Genomic DNA, 27,684 nt, shown 5'->3' on the forward strand with positions numbered 1-27,684 from the left:
CTTGTCCCCACGGGGGTCGCGAGCACGCCTATCCCAGCAGTCATCGGGCAGTAAGCAGGGGACACCCTGAACTGGTTGCCAGCCAATCGCAGGGCACACAGAGGCGAACAACCATCTGCACTCACACGTAGGGGCAATTTGGAGTGCTCAGTCGGCCCACTAAGCATGTTTTGGGGATGTGGGAAGAAACCGGAGTGCCCGGAGAAAACCCACGCAGGCAAGGGGAGAACATGCAAACTCCACACAAGGAGGGCATTTGATATAGAATATTTTATTTAAGACGATAAGGCGGTTCAGATGGATGGACACAATGTTGTGAACAAAATCAGATGATGATTAGCCAATGAATCAGTGCCATAGAATAGCGCCAATTAGTGGCTAAAAAGGACTTATTATATTACTTAAAAATATGATAGTATCTGATACCTAATATTGGAACTTGCCCAAATGTACTTTCAAAAGCTGTTTAGAATTAATTTGATCTATCACCCAAAGAATATTGCTCACCACTAGATTGTTTAAATCTATGTCTAAATATATATATATTTGCACATATCTTAAAAATTGCATCTGTTTTCAGAATATTTGAAGGTGATGTCCTTAATGATGATGTTCAACTCTCCTAAGCTTGTAGTTGTGTTGATACTTGTCACATTTTATACCTAAAATGCACTTACTACAAACCAGTAGATTTCTTTTTAACCAAAAATATTTCAAATGCGAAGATTATGGGTTTGACCCTCAGTCCTTGTGACCATGTTGAAGCATCCTGAAGCTGAACTTTCAGTTTCTCCAGATGCTGGTTGTCAAAAAAAAAAGTTAATTTTGCAGAATGTGTTACTTGACGGTTTAAGTTACAATAACTCGTGTCTGTATTATTCGTACTGGTATGTTACTCTGCGTATGCACATTCATCATAATGCTACAAAAACTCAAAGGATGGCACCTCACAGCTTCACAAAAATATTCCTCAATGGCCAAGTCAGCAGTAACTTTATCCATAAAGCCAAAACACCATGCTCTTCACTTACTGGAGACAAAAATACAGGATGCAAGACAACAAACAAGGTAGAGTGAACAGTGAAGGCCTGGCCAAGACTGCCCAGAGAGAAAAAGGAAACTAAGAATTTGAATATACTGTGCAGAAACTCTGCAGGAGATGGCTGGTATTCCTGACTGTTAAAATGAGAACACTGACCTTGTTTTAGCCTTTTTGACCTCAAGAGCGGCCTCTTGTGTCTCAAATGAGACGCTCACCTTGAAACTTTTAATTCCTCTTTCTTCCCTTTTTTATTAAGGAATGGGAAGGCGCAGAAAAATCCACATTGTGCTCCTGGTGTGATGTAAAACTTGGGTGGGTTATAAATTGTTGTAATTGATCATGACAATGGAAGGATCAGTCAATTATACAGAGAGGTTCTTGCATATTATTTCTATATGTAGGGATTTAGGGAAGTCGATAAATACTGATCAAACCTTGACTAATAAATTATAATTAAAGAACTAATCTCGATATATCTATATAATGCAGTGCACCTCAACGGCACTGCAAACTATAACCACAAAACAATCGTAACATCTGCCGATAACCGTAAAAATATTTTAAGTCATGAGGGGGTCTAATAATACTGTACACTTATACGGGTATACGACCCAAGGTGCTAGTGGCCCAACTTTTTTATCTGGATGCGTTTGGTCTTTTGAACTTCTGTCCCAAGTCCTACAGATGGCAGTCTCGGAACCTGAGATGAATGTGAATTTGGACCTTGGAGGCTGACATTTTGGCAAAGCACCTTTCACAAAGTACGTAAACAACTTTTAAATTAAAATGAATGCCAGCAGGTGTGAGGTCAATTTGTTGGATGCCCCATTGCTCATTATATACCTATTTGGCTAACTGATAGTGGCACATTGCAGGTTTTCATCTGTGTCCAATTATTCCTAGCTGATTTATTAGATAATTATTAAGGGGCTATATCAAAGGCCTTTAGAGCTTGTAATGGACCAGATTTGATTGAATTAACTACCTGAAGTCTGCAGTAAGACACACAACCTTGTAATAAATGTCTTAAAGTCAGAAGTTAATAAAATACACTGAGATGCCATGAATTTGTTGTAGTCTATTTTAAATTACAGTCAATACTGGGAATTTTCCTTTACTATAGTCTTTTGGAGAGGAATAATTTTACAAGGCTTTACTTGTGTGTCCCCACTTTATTATTCAAAGATTTCCAGACATCATGCAAGTATGGAATGTTAGTTGTGTAAAAATGCAATTGCATAATCACAGAGCCATCAAAAAAGAAATGCTTGCCAAAGTCCAAATGAAAAGTGTCAGGAGTGGTTGGCCTGTCCAAAGTCCTACTGAAACCAATCCATTGACGGCGACAGGTTTAATCCTTCTGAAGGTCAACACCCAGCAGGTGTCCATGCGTCTCAGAAAAACTCAGTTGATGTGCTGTGTTTGCTGACGTATGGTGGGGCAAGATGTGTGTAAGGATCGCTTTTCGGATCTGTTGGTTTGAAGGCCACGGCCACTTACATCCATTTTGGCAACTAACGGAATTGCACAAAGCGCCATTTCGAGACAATCCCGACTGAAATCGCTTTGATTTGCTTAGGAATGAAGCAAAACTTGCAAATCAAGTTGCCAAGAAAAAGCAACTTACCCGATATGATCAGGAACATACTCTGCATTCAAAATACGATTTTAAAATCCTTTTTTCCGCATATTCATAGATGTAACACTGAAAATTGGTTTATCAACAAATTGGGGAGGGAGTCAACATTACATTAAACTTGAGCTACATTCACACAAGCATGTCCTTCAGGTAGCATTAAAATCGGTCCAATATGCCAATGGCACAGAAAGCGGTCCACAACATTCAGAGAGGTTTTCTCACCCCTATCAAATAAAGAAACAAAATAACAATGAATTTAAGAAGTTTGGTCAAATGCCCATCCATTCTAAAGTCATTTCATTTGCACCAGCAATTAAACGCTTGGGGAATCACTCTCAAACATTTTTTGAATGGGTGACTAATGCCACATCACATACCCTCTACTCTCTTTTCTGTCTCTGTTAAGTTTACATTCACTTCAGCAAATGCAATAAAAAGCAACATACAGTATGTACACTATGTTATACTGAGTATTGCACTATGTATGGCAATTTCCCTTGGATTATAATAGACATACACTGCTGTCATGTGTGATAGTGTGATTAGTGATTACCACTGTGCTGCATAGTATTAGGAGCATAATAATCCATGTGGTCATTAATAAAGTAGGAATGTTGTTTTGAACAGTACACAACGATTGTAAAATTCAAAAAGTAATGATCAATCATTGCTAATGAGCTAGGAAAGCTAAGGTATGCTCCTTGTGAAGTATAACATTCATTCAAAGTGAAGTGAAAATAAATCTTTGGTTAATGTGTCCTTTTAGTATGCCGGAAGCGTACAAGCTACCACAATTGTTTATATAAAAAGCTTGTTCTTGTCACTGTAAGGCCATAAGTCACAATCGGTTGCTAATTGAACTATCAATCAGGATTTTTCCTGCTTCGAGATGTCTCAATGTAACCCCGGTTGTTGCAAGCTCACAGGTCGGTGGAGATGGTGCTTTTCTTCACCCTCAGACTGCCGCCCCAACCGCGGGGACAGGTGTTGTATGAATGCATGCCAGGCAACCGCAGGCCCGAGTCCTCGGACTCAATGGACGCATCAGAGTCAGTTAGGGAGCGTGTGTTGTAGAGCCTCACGGGGGAGCAGATCTGCTGTGTTGGGGTTGGTGGAGGGCTGGTGAAGGTGGGTGACTGCCCCCCCAGCGGTTGTGACTGGAATGGTTTGCAGTCATAGCCATGGTGGGAATATCCCACAGGCGAGATGGGTAAACTGTGAGCGCTCAACGCACCCGGAGAGGGGCTGTTCTTACGTTTGGCTGCATTGATTATGTTCTTTGCCAGCATTCGATGGTTAGCCTTTGACTCGAAATTATTGTTGATTGGGGACATGCAGCGAATGTCCTTGGGTGGGGGACCAGGAGAAGAGGCGGAGGAGATGGACAGACGGTGAGCAGAGGGGAAAGACAAACTAGTATGAGAAAGTGCAGGAGACTGGGAACGTGAGCACCAAGGTGGCGAGACAGGAGAAGTGGTTGTTGGTGGTTTGGAAAGTTTGGAAGTAGAGATAGCAGAAGTCTGGATTACCATTGGTGATTGACACCTTGGACTCCAAGGAGGAGAACGGTGAGGTGCAGTTGTGGATGTTTGAAACGGTCTGGAAGAAGAAAGTGAGGAGAGGGTGGACTTCTCTGTACTCGCGCTCACCATGGGAGACTGGCATCTTGATCCCCAAGGTGGAGAGATTGGGGAGGTGTGTGTGGATGTTTTAGACGAAATATGCGAAGCATGTGTCGATTGCGAATTGACTGCCGGGGACTGGCACCTTGAACTCCATGGTAGCGAACGAGAGGAATGGGATGTTTGGAATCTGAAATCATGACCAGAGGAATGGGTGGATGCTTGGATATTCTGGGGTGCCATTGGGGATTGGCATCTTGAACCCCAAGGCGGGGAGCATGGAGATGTGGATGTAGAGGTCTGTGGCGGCCTGGTTCCGGAAGCTGACGAAACTGTGGAAAGCTGAATATTTTGGCTGCTCATAGGAGATTGGCCTCTTGTAACCCTTGAAAAAGGAACGGGTGATGTGACCGATCGGCCAGAGATGGTCACGGGGGGACGCTGTGTTTGAAGACCGGACATCCACGTTGTACCGCCAAGACAGTCGGGGCTGCTGAACTTCCTTGTAAGGCCCAGCCGAGTTGCACTGGATGGTTCAGTTGCGGAGGCTTCCCTTGGACTCTGTTGGACCACAACAAATATAGCTTTTTACTCTGCAGTCCTTCGTAAAATATATGTTTTGTTCATTACTAGCTCCGAAAGAGATGCACGGGAAATGACACGACTTTTTAAATACGGGGATTCTCTTCAACCTAAATAATATTTATCATAATCGCAGTGGCATTAAGGTCATAGCCATGAATTTTAATCCCCTGAATTTGTTTGTGCCACTACGCCTAGCCAATAGCCCATGTCGACCTAGTTTTATATGCCATTCTCAGGTTACTGTGAATATGCATGGCCTTTGCAGGCAGGGATTTGAGGTTACTTGGCCGAACAACATGTATGCACCCAATAAACATTATCAAATACTATCGCATCATCTCAATTGAATAATAATGTGAAGACTTCTCTCCCCTGAGGGGCATTTTAAAAGTTTAGTTCTTATAATTTCCGAGCCCTTCATGACCAGTAACGTGATTCGCATTCTCAGTGTGTAACAGATATTGAAATAACTGGCAAAATATTATTCAATCCATCATGTTATGAAATATGCTTGTGTCGACATTTGTATATGCAAAATTATCAGTCATTATTTATTTAGGATGAGCAAGGTTTTGCAGTGTCGGCAAGAATGCCAGGAAAGTTGCATATTCATTAAAAGTGAAAGTAAAATATGAAATTCGAAAAAGGAGGAGGAGGTCACAGACGAGTGAACGCATAAAGCTTTAATCAGAGAAGAAGTAATTCACCTAAAACACAATTAGAACACAACGTGAATGAAGGTTTAGGAAGTGAAACAGATATGCAAACACCCGGGGGAAAAAATACCAATGACTGATTATTTCCTTTGAACAAACCATTCTGGAATTGCTGCTTGAAATCATGAAACTAAAGTTGATGCGGGTCCCGGAAGCAAATTAGCACGCACTCTGCAGATGGTAAACATCAAAGAATCGAAGCATTCAGCAACATGCGGAGTAAAAAATGGTGGTGAGAAGAGCAAATGACTCTCCAGATAGAAAGACATAAAAGGAATTCTATGGCTGCATTTCCACTTCAGCGAGCAGCATTAAATTGCAAATAGCAGCTCATAAAGCAGATGCCACATCTGTCAAAGTGCTTTGTAACAGCGTCACCCTGCTCCTCAAATAACTAAAACACACCGTGTGGAAGAAGGAAAGCAACGTTGTTATTCATTTTATTGAGATACTCAAGATGGAGGCATTTGGGTGCTAAAGTGCCTTGCAGCATTGGGCACGAAAACTCGTCTTATCATGTTAACACACTTTTATTTGAACTCAGGTTAATCCCTCAGGTGTTACCTGATGAAATCAGCAACTTTAATTTAAATTGCCGTTTTTGTTTTTTCCCGTAAGGAATAATTTGCCGTTTACGTTATGTGAATATGTCACGTCGGTAATTTCATTTTAAGAGGAGCTTAAGGGAAGCAAAGGAAGAGGAAGAAAACACAGCAAGGTGCAGGTATAAGGAAAAGGGTTAAAATTCGATGACAAATAAAGTTTAGCAATCACCACGTCAAAGATCTTAAAAGATAAAAGGCCTCCACACCTGTGCTTCAATCCCCGCTTTCTTGGCAGAAAATCTCGGCCTTGGTGCCTGAATCCCCGGCCGATTAGATGACACGTGGGCTGGAGAAAAAGCAGCTGATGTCTTTCCGCAAGACGCATTTTCTGGATACTCTACTCTTGTGATGGAGCCGACCGGAAGCTGGGGAGATTGAGACTGGGTGCGAAAGAGAGTAGCAGGGTTGTTAGGCAAGGAAGTCTGTCGAGAAAAAGTCATTTCGTTCCTGGACTGAGGTGCTCCTTTCGGAAGGGTACTCAGCGGGTCTTTGACTGGGTTAAGGATGAAGAGGGATGAGTTTAGCTGGTAGGGTCGGTGTCTTGAGAGGTCCATCTCTATCTTGGAGCAGCCATTCTCAAGAGGAGGTGTCTCTTGAACTTGTCTCGCTGGTGCCGTTTGTCTTAGTTTTGGCTTTGCACTTTGTTGGGCTTTCATGTTTTGTGCAAGTTGAGCGCACATGTCCGAGTTTTTCGCAATAGCTTTGACCCTACCCGGCATATTGGATGGGTAAACCCAAGACGGTGGCAAAGACATTGTTGGAGAAGGAGGTCTAATACGGTGACCACCGGCCTTCTGGTTCTCAATGACGTAGTTCTCCATTCTGGACCTGCGCTTGGCAAAAAGCTCTGCGCCTTTTCCTGATGCATCATTCAGGCTCTGTTCTGGTTTGTGTTCTACTCGTGTATAGGTTCTGGAGCTCTTAAGACAAGAGGTCCACTCTGGGGCTTTGGCTTCTTCAGCCCTGTCATCCTCTTTGGCAAGGAAATTGGACGCTTCTGCACCCAGAGCGAGTAACTCCTCCTCAGATGCGGGATCAGGCACGGATCTATGCCTATGCTTCTTCTTTTCATCCACCCCTTGCACCATAGAAAGAAGCTCAGGGTTTGGCGATACAACCTTCTTCTCTTTGAAAGTGAACATTGGCTTTTTCGTTGGACGCTTGGAAGCACTATCTTCAAGAAATCCCGTTTTGATTGGTGGCGCTGACGTCCTCCCTGAACACAGCTGAGGAACGAAGGTAGAAGGCTTTGGCGCTGTTGGGGGTCCGTATTGAGGAAGGGGTGAAGTTGCACTCTGAGATGCAGTAAAGGCAGCGGGTGGTGGACAGTTAGTGTTAGACGCAACAGGTGAACTGATGTACTCGCTTTTTGGAGGCTTGTCGGTGAAGGCCGGTAGAGGAGGTGTGGGATATGCCGGGGGAGGCGGAGGTGAAACCACCTCTGGCTGGGGAGCGCTGAATGCAGAACGAGAAGGGAGGTTGTCCGTGATAGGTCTCGTTGCTTCGTGAGACTGCACTGTCAGCGGTGAGAAAAACGGCCTGGCAGTTCGATTGATGATGGTGGTCTGCTTCGAGGTCGACACAGCAGTCATCGGAGGCCCATGGCAGCCATTCAAAAGCTTTTCAAGAGGAGCTGTTCCCGGATGATCTCCATTCATGGCCGCCTCTCTCTCCATGAGACTCATTGCGATCGGATTCGTATTTTCTCTCTCGGGTGGAAGCTCGTCCATGACTTTGCCTTCAAGTTCTTTGTAGATTGGATCTTGTTCTTCCTCCTCCTGCTCATCTATTTCCTTTACAGGGAGAAAATGCCTATCTTGGATACCACTGGGCTCAGCGACATCTTCTTTGACATGGCGGTTGCCTTGTTCCTCCATGTTATCACTTGTTGCTGGTATACTCCCGATAGGCACAAATAGTGGGCTGCTAGTGCAATTCTCGTCGTTCAAGTCTTTGTGGTTTTCCTCACGATTTCTCTCTGCCCATGTTAGTTTGCTACATGACGGGTTAGCTTTCACGTTGCCACTTTTGTCCTCCTTCGAGCACACGTCAGCGCTTTCCAGTGTAAAGGCGCTGACCCTCTGCTTGCGCCGGTTGAAGAGTTGCACGCCTCTGGAACTGGAGCTGGAAGGGACGGTGAGTTGAGCTGCAATGATGTGGCTCCTCTGGCGGGCCTCTTTTAGCTCCTTCTCAGATAAACTGACACTCCTGGATAGATCTGTCAGAGGGAAAGAAAAAGTAAAGGGGCACTTTGGTTAGTAAAAGAAAAATGTAGGTCATCTTGTTTGATTTATGGTCAATCACGGCGACTTGCTTTATTTACTTCTCGAAAATTGAAACAAAGACGAACGACTCCCTAACCACCAAATTGAATCTCATTGGAGTGCTTTGAAAAACAGAACGGAAGAAGGTAACGATCAACTGATTTTAAACAAACCACAAGTTTAACTTTATTGACCAGAATTTAAAAGTCAGTGGTGTCCTTCTGCTTTGTGTTGCTTAAAAAATAATAGTATACAGCATGCCTCTGCTTAAAATTATGGTTTGTTTTCTGAGCTTAAGAGTTCCATTCCAAGCAGCAGAGTTATTTCCTCTGCAATCTGGTCAAGTCCCTCCCTGAGCATTCTTCCACTGTGGAGAAAACCCCCTGCTTAAACTTCCAACATGACTGCTTTCTCACTGCAACACATTCAAAAACCTCAGTTGTTAAACACGATGAATTAATATACGTAGTCTTATTTTAAAACAAAAAAAAAGTACAAGAAAGTATCATTTGAGCTGCAGGTTATGAACTGACCTCCCAAATGGCATAATTTGATGAATAACGTGAAGTCGAAGGATAATTACTGGTTCCGGCCACACGTTATACATCATTCATCTCATTCATGTAATTCTGGCCGGCGGAAGAAATATCAAGTCTCTTCAGGAGGTTCCCATGGCAACTGGAGGAAGCATGACTCATTCTTTGTTCCGTACATTGATTTATTCAGACAGCTACATTATTTAAAGTAATTATGTGTCGTACCAAAAATAATTACAGATTGGTTGGTATAATGCATGTCATTTAGAGCTGTTATTGTCACTGACTAAAACTGAGTGCACTATATGCATTTGTAATTGATTCTTCCAAGTTAAATGCCCCTGAGTGATCAAGAATATAAAATAGGAAATCCTTTTATGATTGACTTTAAAATAGTATAAATGTCTTCATATGGTTTATTAAGATTTGAACTGTCTTTTAAAGGCTGTCTGTTGCGTGTTCCCAAAATGGCTTTTATTAGGATCTATCTTTGAATAATTTCTGCCCAGGGACGGACGGTACCAGAGCAGTGAAGCTTGAAATGAAATGTCTTGACTATAAACATTTGCCTCTAGTGGGAGCCAGATTAGTTATCAGGTAACATACAGGTGCAAATCCAGGCACATGATATTCACACCATCGACAGCGTCTCAAAATAAACGCAAGTCTCCCTGGTCGCTCGAGACTAAAATTGTTTTTTTTGTTTGTTTGTTATCTAAATCAATCTAAATTCATTAATCTACCATGATGACAGTGATTAAAAACTTTACAACAATGAAACAAAGAGTATGTTCATTTGCATAATTTGAATCCTTTTTACATTTAAACAATTGAGTTCCAGTACTTTCATCAAAAACTGTTTACGGAAGATACATGTCATCAAAGTAGCAAAAGTTAGCAAAACGTGACAAGTCAAAGTTTCAAATCAACAAAAGAGTTTCCTGTAAGTTTGTGCCGGCTATCCTACTGTGGCGTATTTTTTGTCTTACCTTCCCCTGTTACATTGAGAGAGAGCTCTGCCGCTTTGAACGTCCCAACGAGTTTTCCACAGAACTGCGTCTGCTGGTCTCACACACCCCTTTCCCTTTCTGTAGTGTGGCACAAGCTCCAATTTCCTTTTCTTAGCAAGTCCAGCAGCACACAGAGAGGGAGGGTGTCTGCAGCTGGAGCCTGCGCCGCCTGTCTGCCTGCCTGTGGCTCTGTTGCGCTACTTTTAATAAGGCTTCGTTTCTTAAAAATAAATACAGAAAAGAAAAAAAACCTCAGCAGAGCTTATGGCTTCTGTGGAGAAACTCTGGATGTCAGCTCTGCCTTTTGTTCTGACAATTCAAGAGAAGCGACCAGTCTGTGGGCGGCTTATTGTCGTCTAATGTCGAATGACAGCCGAAAAGTGTTTGACCCTCGTTGGAAAGGGAGATACTGCAGTTTATGTGCATACGGATTAGTGCACAGAGAGCGCCGAGCCCCAGTGGCTGACCCCCGCTACCCTCCCTGTCCGTCTGTGTGTTGATTACGCACTCTCCCTGAGTGCCTGGCCTCTTTGAAGGCATAAACTCCAACCTGCCGTGGCTGGGATAGGAATTTCCTGTCCTGCAGCGAAGACAGAACTCAAAGCCCCGAGCCATGATATCAAATCGTCCACGCCCACTTTCTCTCACCACGTCCAATTTCACGACCTCATCCCTCTGCTATCGGCCCCCTTCCCCCCTTCCATGGGATAGAAAACTCCCGTACAACGGGGGGATTTTCAAGTCAGAGGGCTAACCCTGCATTTTGTGTATCAAAGGTCAGATTACCCTGTCGGATGTTATCTTTCGTCAGGCACTGGCTGCGGGCTGAGCGGGATGACAGCCACTGGTCCCAGTGGCTGTTGTGAGAAGCGGTTTGGAAAGGCCAGGATTAAAAAAGGTCCTGGGATCTCCTGGACTGAATGTGACCTAAACTCCAGGTGAATCCCGTGGGAGGATAAGAGAAGAGCCCAGAGGTTGAAACCAACCCGATAGTGTTTCTGTGTCAAAGGTCTTTGCAGAGGTGTAAGCCAACATCAAGCTGTTTCTTAAGCCGTGATACATTTGGTGATCTCTACAGCAGACACTTAACTGGTCACAATATTAGGTAGCGCACAAGATAATATGGAGAAAGAAAGTACCGTTTTTTTCCGTGTATAGTGCGCCCCCATGTATAATACGCACCCTAAAAATGGCATGCTGATGCTGGAAAAAAGCCTGTACCCATGTATAATACGCACCCAATTTTTATGAATTTTTTTTTATGAATTTCTTTTTTTTTTTTTTTAAGTCCCAATGATCGTCACACACGCAGGGAGGCAATGGGTCCCATTTTTATAGTCTTTGGTATGGTCTTAACTAGGCTGGATGTAATTTTTTTTGTTGGCGTTGATTTCTCCGACTGCCCATAAACGCACCACCGAGGCGTGCGGACGTGAAAAAGGCGGCTCTGTATGGGAGAGACGTTGAAGAGGAATAAAAACACCCTTGGAAACCAAAACTTGGTGATTTCAAGTTTCATTTCGAGGGACATTTGTCACGTCTCGTCCCCAGTTTTGCTATGTGTCTAGGTTGCCATAGTTTCTGTTCGCGTCGCCCCTCTCTTCCTGTGTCACCTCAATCGATGTAACGTGTTTTGTATTTAAGTCCTGTCTGCCCCTCGCTCACCGTCGGATAATTGCATGTGTTACTGTCATGATGTCTGTTTGCTTTCTGTTCCTGTCTTTGGTAATGTCACCCTGTCTTTTTGTTCCACGACTTTGTCGGTCAGTCCTGTTGTTGGTTTTGTTTTCTTAAAAAAAAAAATAAATAAATAAATAAAAAATTAAAAATAAAAAATTAAAAAAAAATTGTACCCATGTATAATGCGCACCCCAGATTTTAGGACAATAAATTCGTTAAATTTTGCGCACTATACATGGAAAAAAACGGTAATTATTCCCCAAATTGTTGCAAGATCTTGAATTGGATCTCGAGTGTATCTAATCCAGTGTCTTCCGACTGAATTGTTCTCGACTCAAATTATGATTCAATGTTTTCACTAATAATGATTTTTGACAACGCGATGTTTATTTAATAGGGGCTGAAGCGGCTTAGTCAGACATGGCTGTCAGTTGCTGCGCTGTACATTTTATTGATGATTACATTTCCATTGCTGACGGGCTTGTGTGAATTTTAGCTGTATGGAAACAGATGTTTCGTGGAGCGTTTTGCCTTCTCCAGTTACAGAGAAGGTGGAACCTTTTCGGTTTTGACGTTTTGCCTTCCACCCCTTTCCTCTAAGCCCCCCCCAACACACACACACACACACACACACACCATATTCAAAGAGACTTCTCAAGTGAGGAGAGAAAGCACACAAACACTCACTTGTTTTGCTGCTCATCTGTTCCGTGTTGAGTCTAGTCATTTCATGTGTCGCGTTGCACTCCTCCACAGTGGTGCTTTGCGCCGCCTGGATAGATTTAGTCAATCCTCCTGGACTCCAGCTCACTCCTCTACGCAAAGATATGTGTCCTTTCTCCATCTCCATTGTAACTCCAAGTTAAAATCACAGTCTTTTATGGAAGTGTTGTGTCCCAGTTGGATCGAAACTCCCTGTTGAAGCTTTACTCCTTACTGGAGAAAAGCAAAAAAAAACTAAAAACGTGTCAAGGAAAGTAGCTCAGTTTTCCAATTGGCTACTATTGGCCACGGTCCTGCTTTCAGCACAAATGCTTCCAAGTGTTTTCTTGTAGTTGCAATGAAAAATGTCAAAAAGAAGTGCACTCTGGCTTTTGTCTTCATCAAGTATAATTCTCTATCTAAGTGGACCTCCCTCTCGGGCCTCGGCAACGTTCCCCAAATGAGTCCCGCTGGACGACTGCCACACAAAAATTGCACAATTCTGGCATGGAGAGCCGAGGAAACAGCCCAGTTTTCTCTAATACTCCTTTTTCTTTTCCCAGACGTTGCTCTTCCTCCACATCTATTTCAGTCACCAAAGCATTCTCTGTGTCTTCATCCAAATCTCCAGCCCTCAGATTATTTTTCTTTCAGCGAAAAGATCTGCTCTTTATCTTGGCGATCGTAACTCCAGTGTGACATGACAAGGGAGCTGCGCTTATGGCAGTTTCCTGCTGTTTGGTGTATGTGAGAAATAACATGTCACACAGCAAAGGTCATTCCAAAGATGGCTTAGCAGTGAAGCTTTTCAATGGTTTCATTCGGGATCATGTGTTACTTTTTTCCTATATGAGAGCCAAACGAAGTGTTTACAGCAGACTGCTTTTTTTCCATTGGATGACAGGGTGCGTGTAGTAACTGACATTAATACTAAAAAGCAAAAAAGGAAGCCATCGTCATGATTTGGGTTACACTGTGGTCGGCAATTGTTTGGGTCTGTCTTCACTTTGTTTATATTTTCTTCCCGGCAAATGTTTTCGTGGCCTCGTTTTGGCTCAGACTCAAAGTCTTTCTGAAGGGAATCTGGTGCTTAAGTGCAAAAAGGCAACGTTATGTCCTCTCCAAGGTAACCTGCAAAACAAGAGAGGAATGGTTTATAGATCTGGTGGAGCCCTTGGCCGAGCATCAACGAGATAAAAATCGATCACCTTCTGCCAATCTAATTTTAAGCTGTTGAGCTAGAGAAAATAAACTGAGATTTCATGGAATTTTCAAGCTAAAAAAATGTCTTGAAAAAGCAGTCACGCTGTTTCAAAATTAGGTTTATTTGTACAGCCCAAAGTCACAAAAGCGTCTCATTCAATTCATAGACTTAGCCTGACCAAATTTTGAACCAACGTGCTCTTAATCTGACTCTCCTCGAAGATACTGAAGAGCCGTCTTTGTTTTTCCACATGAATCACCATGGTAACACATTTTCATTTAATCATTATTATGACTAAATGCCTTTCCGATGTTGCTTTGTGATTTTTTTTTTTGCAAGTGCAACATAACCCTTGATGATGGCGGTGTATTCATAAGGAAAAGCAGTCGGACATATGCGAGCAGAGTCATAACCATGAAGACAGTCAAAACAAAACGGTACCCGGCAACAAAAAAGCTCCACAATTTGGCATCGTGACGTGATGGCAGATGAAGGCCGGCACTGTTTAGACTCTCTGACAACAGCTCTTTGAGTCTCGCACGTCTCACAGATCTGGATATCATTGGAAGACTGACATTATCTTTTTTTTTTTCGTCATTCCCCAACATTTTCATGTCAATCTATGTTCTCTAATAGCCCCCATATGGGATTGCTTCAAAGCTCTCGTGAGAAATGCACACCCAACTAATTGTACTGTTTGTGCTTTTCATATTTGACATCTGATGTCATCTCCCCTCCTTTCCCGTTATCTAGCCACCCATTACTTTGGACTTCAAAAGCTGCACCACTGTGCCCACCTGCGCTGCTCAACCGCAACTCCTTCGCTTCTCTCCACCACTCAGTGACCTCCATGATTACAGGTAGGGATATCATTTACAGTCTGGGCCCCCGGAGGCCACTTTAGGGTGTAATCACAGCGCTCCTGTTCATTGTCAGTGAATGATGCATCCTCATGTAAACTGTAATCAGTCTTCTAATGTGCACGCATGCGGGATACCTGATCTGTGTCGTTGGAACTACTCTAAGCCTTGAAGGGGTATCACGCAATAAGTTCATGAGAAGGCCTCGATCTCCACACAATTGACACCCTCAGGGGGCTACCGTGTGTCTGCTATATTTTACTGTATTTACCTGCACACTGAACATGTGCAACCCTCCAACAGGTTTGAGCTAAAACTGCTGAAGGATTTTGTTTGACCTCACACAAACAGTAAGCAATTCAATGCCTTCTTGGCAAACTGAGGAATGAGTTTTGGTTGGACTCCAAAACTGGCATTCCTGGTTCATAACTCCTGTGGGGGGTTTGATGGTCAACATGCCTCAGCTTGTGCTAGGTGATGACTGACATCTAAAAATTGGCAGTCTTCCAATGAATATCATGTATCTTGCCAAAAGTATTTTATTTTCAGGAAATAATGGGGGGGGGGGCAGCCTAGGAGAACGTTGTTTCCCGTACATTTCACTCCCTTCTTCCACAAGTGGGAAAGTTCAAGCAACATAGATTGACACTTGAGGGGTAGTGTACGTACATGTTCCAGTGCCAAGAGGGACGCACCATGACCTGAAAAGTGTTAGACATCAAAGGAGTAAAGCACGTTTTAAAAATAAGTATTATCAGTACTATAGCAATGCTTTGTAATGTGTCATAGAACTGTAATATGAAAAAAAATACTTTGAAGCAGTCAAGTCCTGTGATTGCTCACAGACCGTCAGCAAAGAAAGTTAATGAAAATGACAATACTATATTTTAAATATACTAATTAGGGTGTATGAAATTAATATATGCTGCTATATCATTTCCGATCTATCTATCGATCAATCTATTTACTATCTATATCAAAAAGTTAATAACTTAGTTCTAAATTAATATAAGATTTCTTAGGGTTAAAATGTAAGTAAGTAAGTTATATAAATATAAATAAATAAATAAATAAATAAATAAATAAATAAATAAATAAATAAATAAATAAATAAATAAATAAATAAATAAATAAATAAATAAATAAATAAGTTGTGATGTAACATACTTTATCATCACAGACCAGTCTGGATCGCAGAGCCACAGTAGCAAGACAAAGAACCCTGCAAGTCCCCAATGAGGGTAAAACCATCTTCCCCCACACCCAGATGTTTGCTGTCTCCTCCAAACTTTCTCTCCTTTGTTTCAATTACCCGCTTGTCCGCGCTCTCTAAACAAAGATTGCAACTTACCATGGAATAGTCTGCAGGTGATTTGATCTGCAGTAGCAGTATTCCTTGCTGCGGGAGTGTGCTGGTCCCACTCACTGCAGCTCACCTGTACTGTGCCGGGGTCAGTCTGTGTGAGGCAGCAGCAGAGGAGACTGCCCCCTTTTTCAGTTCCTATATGACTCTGCAACACCCCCCACCCCCCACCCCCCCACCCCCCCGCCTCACTCATGAAACAGACGATGGATGGGGCGGGGTGGAGGGTCAGCTGGAACACAGAAGGCTCTTTGTCTGGGATCTTTTTCATATGGTTTCCTTCAAGCTTGCATACTGAACACATTATGCTATTATATATTTTCATATTCAACACGAAGATGCTGAGCAGTATGTGGGCTCCAACTCATTTCTACCCTCCCTCCTTCCCAGTTTTTAATTTTTGACCCACTTTTCAGTCAAGAGCCAAACAGCCAGAGTAAATGTAAACAAGGGGGGGAAAAAATGAACACATCAATTGTGTGATCCTTTCTTGTCTCATTATGCATACACAGTGAGTAAAAGCCAGATCATATATTCCAGCAGCGAGCACAAAATCCACCAAATATGAAACTCCATCCAAAAGTATACATGGGGTATTGCTGAGGATTATGTTGGAAACCTGCAGTGACCTTGACTTTATCTGGGAAAATAGAACTGTTGCAATCCTCATGACTCCCGCACTTTGATGCTTATCTGTTCTCCCACATTGAAGGATTGTCATAATAATTTTGTCAAAAAGCACTCAACGCATACTAACATATACATTGATAAATACGTTAACGGCCATTTCAAAGAGTGTACTGTATATGGCTGGAGGCAATACTTCAAGGGGCATACGATAGAACTGTAGTCAGTAACTGGTGCGTGAAATTCCAAGTCGGATTAGTTTATTTATGTTAACATTAACCCAAAAACAGGGCAGCCGTAGGGATAATTCCAAACAGACGCGTCGATGTCATGAAAAACAAATGCCCGGTGCCCACACGTTTATAGTTTGCATTCTCAGTAATCTGAACAATAACTGACAGATGTTTGCAGTCCATTTTAACCTTAATCCACCGAATGAAAATTTCAATTCTTATAGAGGGAGGGGCAACCCAAGTAGGCCCGTCTTTAGCCACGCCCCCTTAAAAATCTGGGAATACTTGAACGGTTTAACGTTGAAGCTCCCGCCTAGTTCACAGTCTTTGTGCAGTTTCAACAATTACTACCTTCAAAAAGTAAGATTTGAATTCACTGAATAGGATCTTTCAGTGTGTTGGTAAAAATGTAATAAAATACGACTCTGCAACAACAGATACTTTGACGTCTCTGTACAAGAACATCAATTTATGCATGTTGCTCCCGATTGAGCACTTCTTTTATTTATGGCACCCATAACTCAAACTGTACCATCTGCTGATGTGATAAACCTTTACAGTTATGCTTTCAATCGATACATAGACAAATGGTACAGTAAACCAGGAGCTCCACGGTGGAGTTTAACGGATGGCTGGATGGATGGTGAATCTGGAAATGTACGTTGGCGTTAAAGCCACAATGTGGAAACATTTCTTGAAGGCTTGAGCAGTAACATCTTAATTGCCCTCCAGATGTTGGATGAGCCAACTTTCAAGTTGATTTCTTCTTGCTGTGGTTCTGGAAGCTTTAGAGACAGGCTTCAATAGATACAGCAGGAATATTGGATCAGTTGCTTCATAATGCAAATGGACATATGGATGATATTTTTACTTGCCCACATTGCCACCCTGTAAAAACAGAAATGAGGAAAATGTTTCCACCACTCTGTCTAATCAGCCCTACGGCCTTATGGTCCTATACGCCAAGTTCGTATATGAGGAAAGGCTATCAGGACAGATGTGTGCTGTACAAAAGCCAACTGTTTTATCATGTTAATTTTGTGATCGTGTGGTCTGCCTTGGCCATGAGACGCCATTGTTTATAATACCATCCACAGGCATGACAAAAATGTGCATATATGCAACCTTGCTCAACACAATAATACATATTGGAATAAATAGAATTGAATAAAAAGCAACATTTTCATGAGCTTACTTTACCGTATTTTCCGCACTATAAGGAGCACCGGATCATAAGGCTCCCACATTCAATGAATGGCCCATTTTAAAACTTTGTCCATATATAAGATATATACATTTGGCCCACGGGCCGGACTTTGGACACGCCTGCTGTGGTGGCTCAATATTGGTCCATATATAAGGCGCACCTGATTATAAGGTGCACTGTCGGCTTTTGAGAAAATTTTAGGTTTTTAGGTGCGCCTAATAGTGCGAAAAATACGTTACTCGATTGTGCCGTTTTATTTGTCATTGCTTGACTTTTGTGTATATCGTACTGTAGTCTATATAAATGGATGGATACATGGACGGACGGACGGACGGAAGAACAAACGGACAGATGGACAGCACAGCCAATGGTGACCACAGCCATCATGTAGCTGTTCCCATGGGCATCAAAATGTACCCAGTAACTACTTTTTCTGGTATGTCTGCTTCAATGATTGGCGGCCCACTCCCATTTCCTGGCTGTCACATGAGCAGTTTTAACACAGAAATATGTAGTCTTATCAGTTTTGATTGAAAGGGTCTTACTGGTGATTTTTATGACTGAATTTTTTTTCCCTTCCACTACTGCTTACCTGATGGATGGTCTCAGCAAGGTGCTCACACAATCCATCACCTCAAGGCTTTTCAAGTAATACCTCTACCGCTTCTTCTCCTTCTGCCAACACATCTTTCCTCCTGCTTCCACTCATCCTGACTGTATTTTTCTAAACTTATCTTTTTCATCTCCTCACCTTACTCACACGTGTCTTCGCAGATCGGTTTTCGCTCTACTTTATCATTTTTCCTCTTGTGATCCTACTCGAGGGCGACACAGGGATGTAGCTGTTAACATGTCTCTCAAGGATCTGAGGTTTGGAATTCCAAATGTTGTACCATGCGTTACTTCAAGATCAAAAAATGAACTGACGGTTCCTCTTTAGACTGTTTTCCTAATTTTCCCCTCAATTCCTGTCTCTTCATGACCTTTTCAGTGTGTGTTTCCCCACTTGACCCGGGCTGACATGTATATGTTTTAGACCCCTATGCATCCCGGAGCAGCCATTAGTGGTGGCATCTGCTTTCCCTTCTTCTGCTTCTCCCTCAGTGTTTTACTTTTCTGGTGTGGTGACGTGACTCTGTGAAAGGCAGATGTGCTTTGGTGTGGGAGCTGAGGGGAAATGTTAGCACACATTTCTTCAGAAGGTCGCTTCACGGACAAACAGGAACGGCATGAAATTTCCTAAGTGATCTGGTTCGCATTGCCTCTCAAGTGTGATGGTTCTACACCGCCCGACAGAGGTTATTCAACAGTTCGCCCAGTCCTGGATTGATTGGAATCATACGGAGGCCCTGCTCCGTCGACCCCGGTTACGTCCCTGTGGACGGAATGAGATACAGTGACGGGGCTGTTTAAAGGTTTATGCAGACAGAAAGGAAGAAAATTCCGCGAGTTTGTCAATGTTTTGATGGGTGTTGATGGTATGGGATTGCAATCGGTCTGCTTACCGGCCCTCTGGCTATTTGATATGCATTTAAAAAGACTAATTCAGTTAAGGCACGGTCATGTTTCACTGTTTCCTGTGTTTATTTTCTGTAGTAGAGGCATCTCCATTCCACACGCAAACTGCCTCAGACTAGTCTGAATGAGAACATTTGAAAAATGTTTTGTTGGTTTTTGTCGTGAGTGGGACTACATAACAGAGGCACACAGAGAAAGTTAAGTGTTTATTAAACCTCACTTTACAGTCAAGTGAGCACAACAACATCAACAACACTAATCTGATGTGTATCCAATTCATACGACTTTTGCATTTTCACTTTACAGTACTGCCAGGTCAGGCACTAATCCGCTAAGTGGTGATTTCGGTGACAGACTAAAACCCACTTGCTCTGTCTTTTTAAAGGTTCCCGTCGTTCCCTCTCATGCTCGAATGCCAACCGATGCATATATGCCAAAGTGTAAGTACACTACTGAATTCATTCATTTACAATTAATGATGCCAGCCTGGCGCCTGCTTATTGCCCCAACAAACCTTCAGAATCCTATACACTATGCCAAATATATTCCAGAGTCAGGCTATGACACCGTTTTGTGGTCTAAATTGCTTCCACAGACTGGGCAGGGCATCCAAGAGTGTTTTTGAAATGGTTTGTGAGACTTGAAGCCACAGACCCATTAGTGTAATGTGACAGGACCAGCATACAAATATTCATGCTTATATAATGAGATTGAGTCCAATCCGCAATCAGTTGGCACTATTATGGGTAATGTATGAGTCACACAGGGTTCCTTTTTAGTCGTTTGGAAAACGTTATAACAATTATAATAAGGTGTATGCAACATTGTCTCCCTTCTGGCAGGGAGGGAATATAGGCTACAGCCAAAGAGTCTTCTGAGTTTTAGAAGGCAAACCTTAGGAAATAGAGTTTGAACCACTTGCATGATGATGTCATGATTCACTGTAGTAGAAAGTTGTAAGATGAAAACCTATTAGAATTTTTTTTAGAACAAGAATTTCTGTTGTATTTCCTTTCAAATTGACATGGCAAGGTAAAAAATGCAATATCCAAATTTCAATAAGGCTCCAATTTGAGGGTGACAAAACTTCATTTAGGTCCTTTTTACATGTGTATATGGTTGTTCTTATCTTTTTTTTTTTTTTTTGTACCCAGAACACTTTACTTCCATTTATTCAAAGCTGGTTAAAAATATGACCGATTGGAGATCAACCTGCATCCCATAATAGAGTTTCGATGACACAGCAAATCTCAGGATTGAGTCGTTGAGACAACTGCTGTTTTCTTCACTGCAATTTTGCCTGCTTCTCATCACATATAAATGCAATACATAAAAAAAGATGTTATCCAGTTGAAATCCACACTCATCACTGTTCACATGCCACCGACAGCCAATTCAAACAAACGCCGGATGTTGCTTTTCAACTCATTGTTTCCATGTAAGAACAGTCCAGCAGCACCTAGTACATGAGCGTGCCTTCAATAATGTCTCCCGTGGGATGTTCAATTGTTAGTACGTGACACAACAAAGCATTTAATGCGGCACTAGGAAACATATTTTGTACTCTCATCCATCAGGCCAACACATTATACATTGAACATTAAAAGGACCAAACTAATCCAACTGTAATCCATCAAAAATGCACAAACATATGGAGAACAGCAAGCAACATCCCTTCTGCTTCTGTTTGGTACAGATCATTCCCATGGAAATGCCTTTCTATTTCGTACTGGGCCTCCCAGCAGATGGGGTGGAAACGACTCCCAAATAGCCTCTTGTAAAGAAAACACATTCACCAGAAGGCAACCCAAATTTACCAGGAGATGAAAATGAAATGACATATGCTGCCAAGCCAGCTAACTTTATTTAAGATGGCCAGGCAAGGACTTTATTAATCCAGCAAATGACATCAGTACACCATGAAAGATCTGCTCCAGTCACTCTGAATGTTAAATGTGGTGTGATGCCAGGAAAGCAGCAGCCCTTGTTGTGTGTGCGTGTGTGTCTGTGTGTGTGTGTGTAAGTGTATAAAGTGAATTTATTTGGATGTTTATCACAGTGTTCTCCAGCAGGCTGACCTGATTTTTAAACAATTAACACTTTGATTCCAGATTAGTCTAACATAGTGATTAAGTAACTCTGTGGACTGAAAACACTACCCACTTCCTCATCTTAAACTCCCCTCGCACACACACACACACACACACACACACACACACGCACACACACACACGCACACACACACACACACACATTACCCCCTCACACGCATTGCATCTGCAAGCAATTAAATTGATTCGTTCATACCTCCAGCCATCTGGCCCCTTTGCTCTGAATTAAGAAACTACATTGGATATTTTCCATTCCGAGGGCTCGTATTTTTTCCTAGGACACAAGAAGCTTTGTTACACACGCACCCGCCCTGCCGTTCTACATTTCTCAGGGCAAATAAGCCACTGGAGATCTGTTCTGTCTCAAATGGGAATACTTGACTGTAACAAGATTTGCTGAGAAAAATCTAAGATGAAATGGAACATTCTTGTGAGTTGAAAGAGAGAAATATACTACTGGAATAAAATATTTGAAGCAATATGAAGACTTTTTTTTTTTACCTGTTACTGGCTAGTATGAAGTTGTTGCAATTTCCCTATTGATTCCTAAAGACCAAAGCTTTCCTAGGTCTCCGTTGAATGTTTTGCCAAAGTGGCGGTAATGGTTGTTTCTGCTGTTTGCATTAAAATTCCTCACGGTGTGCTGCTCTTGTAACTACCACGGGACAGGTGTAATGAGCTTACATTGACCCGCAGAGGATCCCATTACTTGGGAGATGAGTCCAGATACAGCAAAGGACACATTGTGCCCATTAAAGAGAATCAATGGAGGCCAACAGATGGGTCATGGACAAGCTACGTCACTGGATGTTTTTGGACGGTTATTTATGGTCTTTGGTTAAAAGATGAGGAAAGAAAGGCCATTTTTAAAAGCACCACTTTGAGCCATCCACCAGCTGCATGACAGAGGATCAGTCAGACGTGTTTTTCACTGCATTCTGGGAAAGTCGTTCTCTAAAAATGAGCTGTCACATCCATGGTCAGTCTTGTTTTTTTATATACATAATGATGAATACATTTAGCACTTTTCCACATGCCGGGATAGTACAAATGGAGTACAATAGTTCCCTATTGGTTCTTTTTTTTTTTTGACCAAGGTAGACACAAAGAGCAGGACTAATGAGAATAGGTAGAGACCAAAGCTTCAAAAGGAGATACAGAAAATCGACACAGAGAACATGACATAACATGACGCAAAATTAAATCTTATTTGGGAGCTTCAATTTACAAACTACTTATGGTTGGTGTTTGAGTTGTCAGGTTTTGAAAATAGGAGAATACTTAATCACATAGGCGTTTATTCGCTGGAGGCCATTATTTGCATTAAATAGATGACAAGTTAACAACACTGTCCAACAATACTAACCAGAACGTTGATAACAGTTTCACTAAAATGCTCCAATTTAGTATAATGACTTGTACAATAGTGGGTTGGTGTCAGTAAGAAAGGTTCCAAAACACCCCAATTCAAACCTCAAGCAAGAATTTCCTCTTTTAAAGCTACTTGGATGTAAAGGAAAGTTTCGACTCATCCCCAAGAGTTCTCGTGCAAACTTAATCTCTGTGCTTCTATTTAGGATGTAAAAAAGGGAGATTCCCAAGTGTCTCTGGCTGTGCAAGTAGTAGACTAGACGCACACAATGGCTCGACGTTGACAGTCACAGAAATGTTGATGAATGGGAGACAGATGCTCTTGGGTTACTTTCACTTCTCCCTTTGATTCTGTTCCTTCGTGGGGAAGCTTGGCATCAAACGCATAATAGTTTTTATTGGATGTGTTTCTAGTAGATCTGAGGTAGAGAAAAAATGATTTGGTGATGAATGAGACGGAATTGACCACAGTTGCCTCAGCTGGATGGGTCAGTGTCATTGCTTGGCCATCTATTCATGAGCCGCTTTCCCGACAACCTTGGCAGAATAGCGTCAACTGCATACAGTGGCATAGCGTCAACGTGCAAAGATAAATCTTTTCAAAGTTTTTGATTCAGCTGAACTTAAGGACTGTTTTTGAGATTGAAAATATAGATAAAAGGCGGATGTTTTCTAGTTACAAAAGTGTGCACAACGTCTTGTAATCTCAAATTTTGCAGAGACAAATATGAAAGCATGTGGGAAAATTTGTTAAGGACCGATGAAACCCAAGTTGGACTTTTTTGTCAGATTTCTAAAATGGATGTTTGGTACAAAATCAATTCATGCTTTGGGGCTGTTTTTTTTTTCAGCTGGAACCGAGACCTTAGTCAAGGTGGAGGGAATTATGAACAATTCCAAAAAGCAGTCAGTGTTGATAAACACAACATTGAGGCTTCAGCAAGAAATAAAAAATAATGTCAGGAAGAGTTGCAGGTGTGGTTGGTCGTTGGTTAAGCGATTGACTTGTAAAGGTCATAGGTCACATGAGTGAAACAAATTTCACAATCATTTATCTTGGTTTCAGGAGTGTGAACACTTTTTATAGCCACCCTAGCAGATGCCTCCTCAATGTTTTCATGATGGCAAAGTGGCAACTCATTTCTCTTTTTTTTATACTTGTAAAACTAATGAGTATAGTTTTATGTCTGTTTAAAGACAATAAAACTTTTAATTGCTCACCGAGGGAAAGACAAGAGAAGAAAGCACACTTTTTTAGTCTTGTCTCTAACACTTAATGTGCACCCCTGAGTAAGTTTTCCATGACTCGCTGTTCAGCTCAATCATCCTCACCTCACACTCACCTGAAAATGCAAATGTTTTATGTGACATCCCTCCAAAGTGGAGCTTGTAAGCAAAAGCCCATAACATAAGAACAACGTGTGCGGTTGTTCAATGGGCCTCAGGTGTATTCAGTCAGTGACAGCAGCCATATGTCCTCAGCGGGATATGTGAAGGATACGCTTCACTTTCAACACGCCCGTCCTAGCCCTCGGCTTCGTCGTCATGAGAGCAGACAGGCATTTAGTAAGGCAACACAATGTGGAATGATTATCCACACGGTGTGCAGAGGAAGTGTCCTTTCTAATTTAAAGGGAACTTGTTTGTTATTACAAAGAGGTTACACTGGAGGCCATCCGAGTTGGCTTGAATCGCATCTGCTTAGCATATGGAGCCTGGATAAAAAGAGCTCTCCGCTGTGTGAAATGACTAATTAAGAAAGCGGAGTTTTTCCACCTGATACAATTTACTATGGAAAACCTATGTACCCTCCGTAGTAAAGCCGTCATCCGCTAGAATGGAAGCCACCCACCTTGATGGACACCATGGAACAAGCGTGACGAATCAAAAACAGACAACAGAGACTATTTTGCGGCCGCCTACAAGCTTCCCTGCAGTCTTTTTGTCAGTGCGCTGGCATGACGGAGTAAACAAGGGCAGAGTAGAGTTCATGCAAAATGCTGAATATCCATTGCCTCGCTTGTGTGGATGTGGTAGCCTGCAGCTGGCGTCCTTATCGCTCTTCCAGTCAAATGGAAGTATTCTAGACAGAAGTGACACATGCAACATGCTTCAACAGGCTTTGAAAATGCTCATTTATTTTTGTGAATGTTTTATTCCCTACAGTCTTTGGACAAAAACATTGCACCTAGGGGAAGTGAAAATGGAAGTATATATGGTTGTTTTATTAGAGCCGTAATGGCTTGCACTCTTCTGGGAAGACTCAAAAAGATGTCGGTAATACATTTGTGGCTTTTTTTTGGGGCGGGGGCTAATCTCATTCCTCGTTCATCCCAAAGGTGCGTAATGGAAAATGTTACCTTGACAGTAGTACGCAATCATTACTTCACAACTGTCAACCTTTTCTGTGCTCGAGACTGCCACAAACCCGTTGTGTGTGCGAATTTTTCTTATTAGTGTTCAGGAAAATTTCAGCCTGTTGCGTCTTCCGCTTTTTGCTTTGGATCCTTTCCCCCACCAACCCTCAAAAGCTTTACTGTACGCAGCAGAAGAGGTTATTTCAGAAAATGTACTGGAATTAAAATGTCAGAAACTAATCCATGCAGAAGATTAGAATATTCTTGAGTCTTTTCCCAGAGCTTTTTCCAGCATGAACCATGAGGTGAGGACTTCTTTTTAGGGGAAGTAAAATCACAGCTGGCGGAGATGTGTGGTTTGTGTGTCTGTGACTGTCACCACATGCAGTCCACAGAGGATTAACTCAGTGTAAAAAGCATTTACTATTTATGCCTGCATATGTTCTCTGTGTATATACGCGACCGTATATATACAGTAAAAGTGTTTCAAGTCGCTGTGTGTAGTGGTTTTGCGATAGGCGCTTGCTGGTCTGGTGTGTTTAGTCTACAAGGCGAAGAAAGCTGGCTTGGCAAGGATAAATAGATCACTTTGTGACCACCTATCAGCAGATGACATCACTACTTCCACCTTGACTGTCTTGGCTAGGTCAGCTCAGTGTTAGGCTTCGTGTCCGATAGGCAACAGTGGCATTGCAAATGTTTTCGTTAGTTTATCTGAAAATAACACTTAGTGATTAGTTGCTTCACTAACAACAAGCTGCATGAGTCATACAAATAAAGTAATTCTAGAAATGCTAATAGTTTTGTCGCTGTTTATGTGCGCAACACGTTCGCAGATGAGGCTCACACAGCAAAAGATCTCAAGACTGTGTAGTCCATCTCCTTTTTTGTTTGCCCGTCGAATTTATTTTTCATTAACAATGGCAGACACAGGTAAAAGAGTAGACGACTGAATGCCGGCAGACAGCCGGCTCCTGAAACGCCTTCATTTCTGCATGAAAGGCAATAGGGTGAATAATGTATGATATTACAAATGCTTTGGGGAGTTTGATAAAAAAGCAGGTGATAGATGGTATTGAGACCCAACTGCTTAAAATAGTGGAAAAATTACAGAACATATCCTTTAAACACATAACTGACCTGGCATATATTCCGTTCTTTTTATCTTAATGATGTAAAGGGTTCCAATTAGGAGTGTTCCATTTTAAAAAGCTTCCATATGGGACTGTTAGTGGCATCCTGTCTTTTTTTCCGACACCAAAGAGGTGCATTAGTCCTCTACAAACCGTTATTATTATTATTATGCCCGTTCTTCCTTAATGAATGGCCTTTTAAGGGGCTTTGTCAAAATATAAAACTCAGTAAAGTGGGTTTAATGGGTGGGTTGTGGAAATTTATGTATTTTGAGGGTCCTGGATATGACCCTGCAAAATTGATTTGCTTGCACCCCGTGGAAAGTTTATTCAAAATAAAAAATCCTAGCACCATTTTAAAAAAGGGTTTCATTTGATTTGTATCACTGACAAATATTGTAACAAAAGTTGGCTTACAAAGACTGCATTTGTTATAACCTCATAAATTTAACAGCAGTCCGTGACTAAGTTCTCAGCAGGGGTAGAATCAATGTGAAGTCAACAGTGTATTTGTTAGTTGACTGACTCTCTGAAGAACTGTAATTTGTTACTGTTATCACATTTCCTGCATTTCTTCATTTTGCTCGGCCTCCTTAATGTTTCCCACCATTTTCCTTTGATTAGATGCACATCTGACTCCCATTAAAACTTCCACAAGCACGTCCAGGGGCTGCCTCTGAGCTGGTTGGAAGGCTTTTTTTCGCCTATTTTTTTATGTGGCCAAGGCCAAGTTAAGCCTTCTAAAATATCTGACCCATGGAAAACTTGTTGTTGTCCGAGAAGCCATGGATTGTTTTCTCATCATCACAATCCAGTTAAAGTCACTCTTTTCAATCTATTCACTCCCAGCTGAAGTTTACAGTATGAGAAAGTGTTTCATCCCGAGTAGGGATACTCTTTTTCCTTATAGTCTGTCTCTGGCTACTCAAGACGACCCTAACCCACCCCCAAAAGATCCCGCTCACCGTCTAGGAATGACGTTATAATGACAGTTCCATTGCTCTTGGCTTTTATGTCTCAAATTCCCAAGTAGAGTTGTAGCCAGGGATACATTATTAACCCAAGTCCAGAGGCAAAAGTATCTTTTTTATCCCTTGTTCCCATAGTAAGGATGCAAATTTGGTAACCAAAGTCATGCTGTGAGAAGAACCATGAAGGTCATAAAACAAAGTCACATTTGATTATATTGAGATTAACGTATAAGTACTGGAGCCGCTTTCGTTGGCTGGGATCAAATATGGCGGCTGTGCTCACTTCCACAACGGAGCAAACGCCCCCTTTTAGCTGTGTCACATCATG

The 27,684-nt window shown here is 42.0% G+C and overlaps 2 protein-coding genes across 5 annotated transcripts in view; one reads left to right on the forward strand and one right to left on the reverse strand.

Moving 5' to 3' along the window:
• Positions 1-2,194: 2,194 nt before the first annotated feature.
• LOC133147233 (synaptopodin) lies at positions 2,195-15,972 on the reverse strand. Of its 3 annotated transcripts, XM_061271255.1 has the most exons (5): positions 15,817-15,972; positions 12,662-13,532; positions 12,387-12,606; positions 6,416-8,427; positions 2,195-4,864 (listed from the first exon to the last, which is right to left on the reverse strand). In XM_061271255.1, exons 3-5 carry the CDS (start codon positions 12,547-12,549, stop codon positions 3,602-3,604), a joined length of 3,438 nt encoding a protein of 1,145 aa, XP_061127239.1. In that variant the 5' UTR covers positions 12,550-12,606; positions 12,662-13,532; positions 15,817-15,972; the 3' UTR covers positions 2,195-3,601. The 3 variants fall into 3 exon arrangements, with proteins under 3 accessions (XP_061127239.1, XP_061127294.1, XP_061127304.1); XM_061271310.1 differs by lacking the exon at positions 15,817-15,972 and adding an exon at positions 15,633-15,809 and having other exon boundaries at positions 12,387-13,532; XM_061271320.1 differs by lacking the exon at positions 2,195-4,864 and having other exon boundaries at positions 5,557-8,427; positions 12,387-13,532.
• Positions 14,442-27,684, forward strand: part of gpx3 (glutathione peroxidase 3) — a 40,820-nt gene continuing 27,577 nt past the window's right edge. Inside the window, exon 1 of one of the 2 annotated variants that reach the window (XM_061271783.1) lies at positions 14,442-14,465. Coding sequence is in view for 1 of the 2 variants with exons in the window: in XM_061271760.1 (XP_061127744.1) it covers positions 19,836-19,853 (18 nt within the window). In the remaining variant the exon portion in view is untranslated. Of the gene's footprint in view, positions 14,466-19,820; positions 19,854-27,684 lie in introns of those variants that run through there. The other variant, XM_061271760.1, reaches the window with a different exon arrangement.

This window comes from Syngnathus typhle, linkage group LG1 (genome assembly GCF_033458585.1).
Source record: "Syngnathus typhle isolate RoL2023-S1 ecotype Sweden linkage group LG1, RoL_Styp_1.0, whole genome shotgun sequence".
Lineage (NCBI taxonomy): Eukaryota > Metazoa > Chordata > Actinopteri > Syngnathiformes > Syngnathidae > Syngnathus > Syngnathus typhle.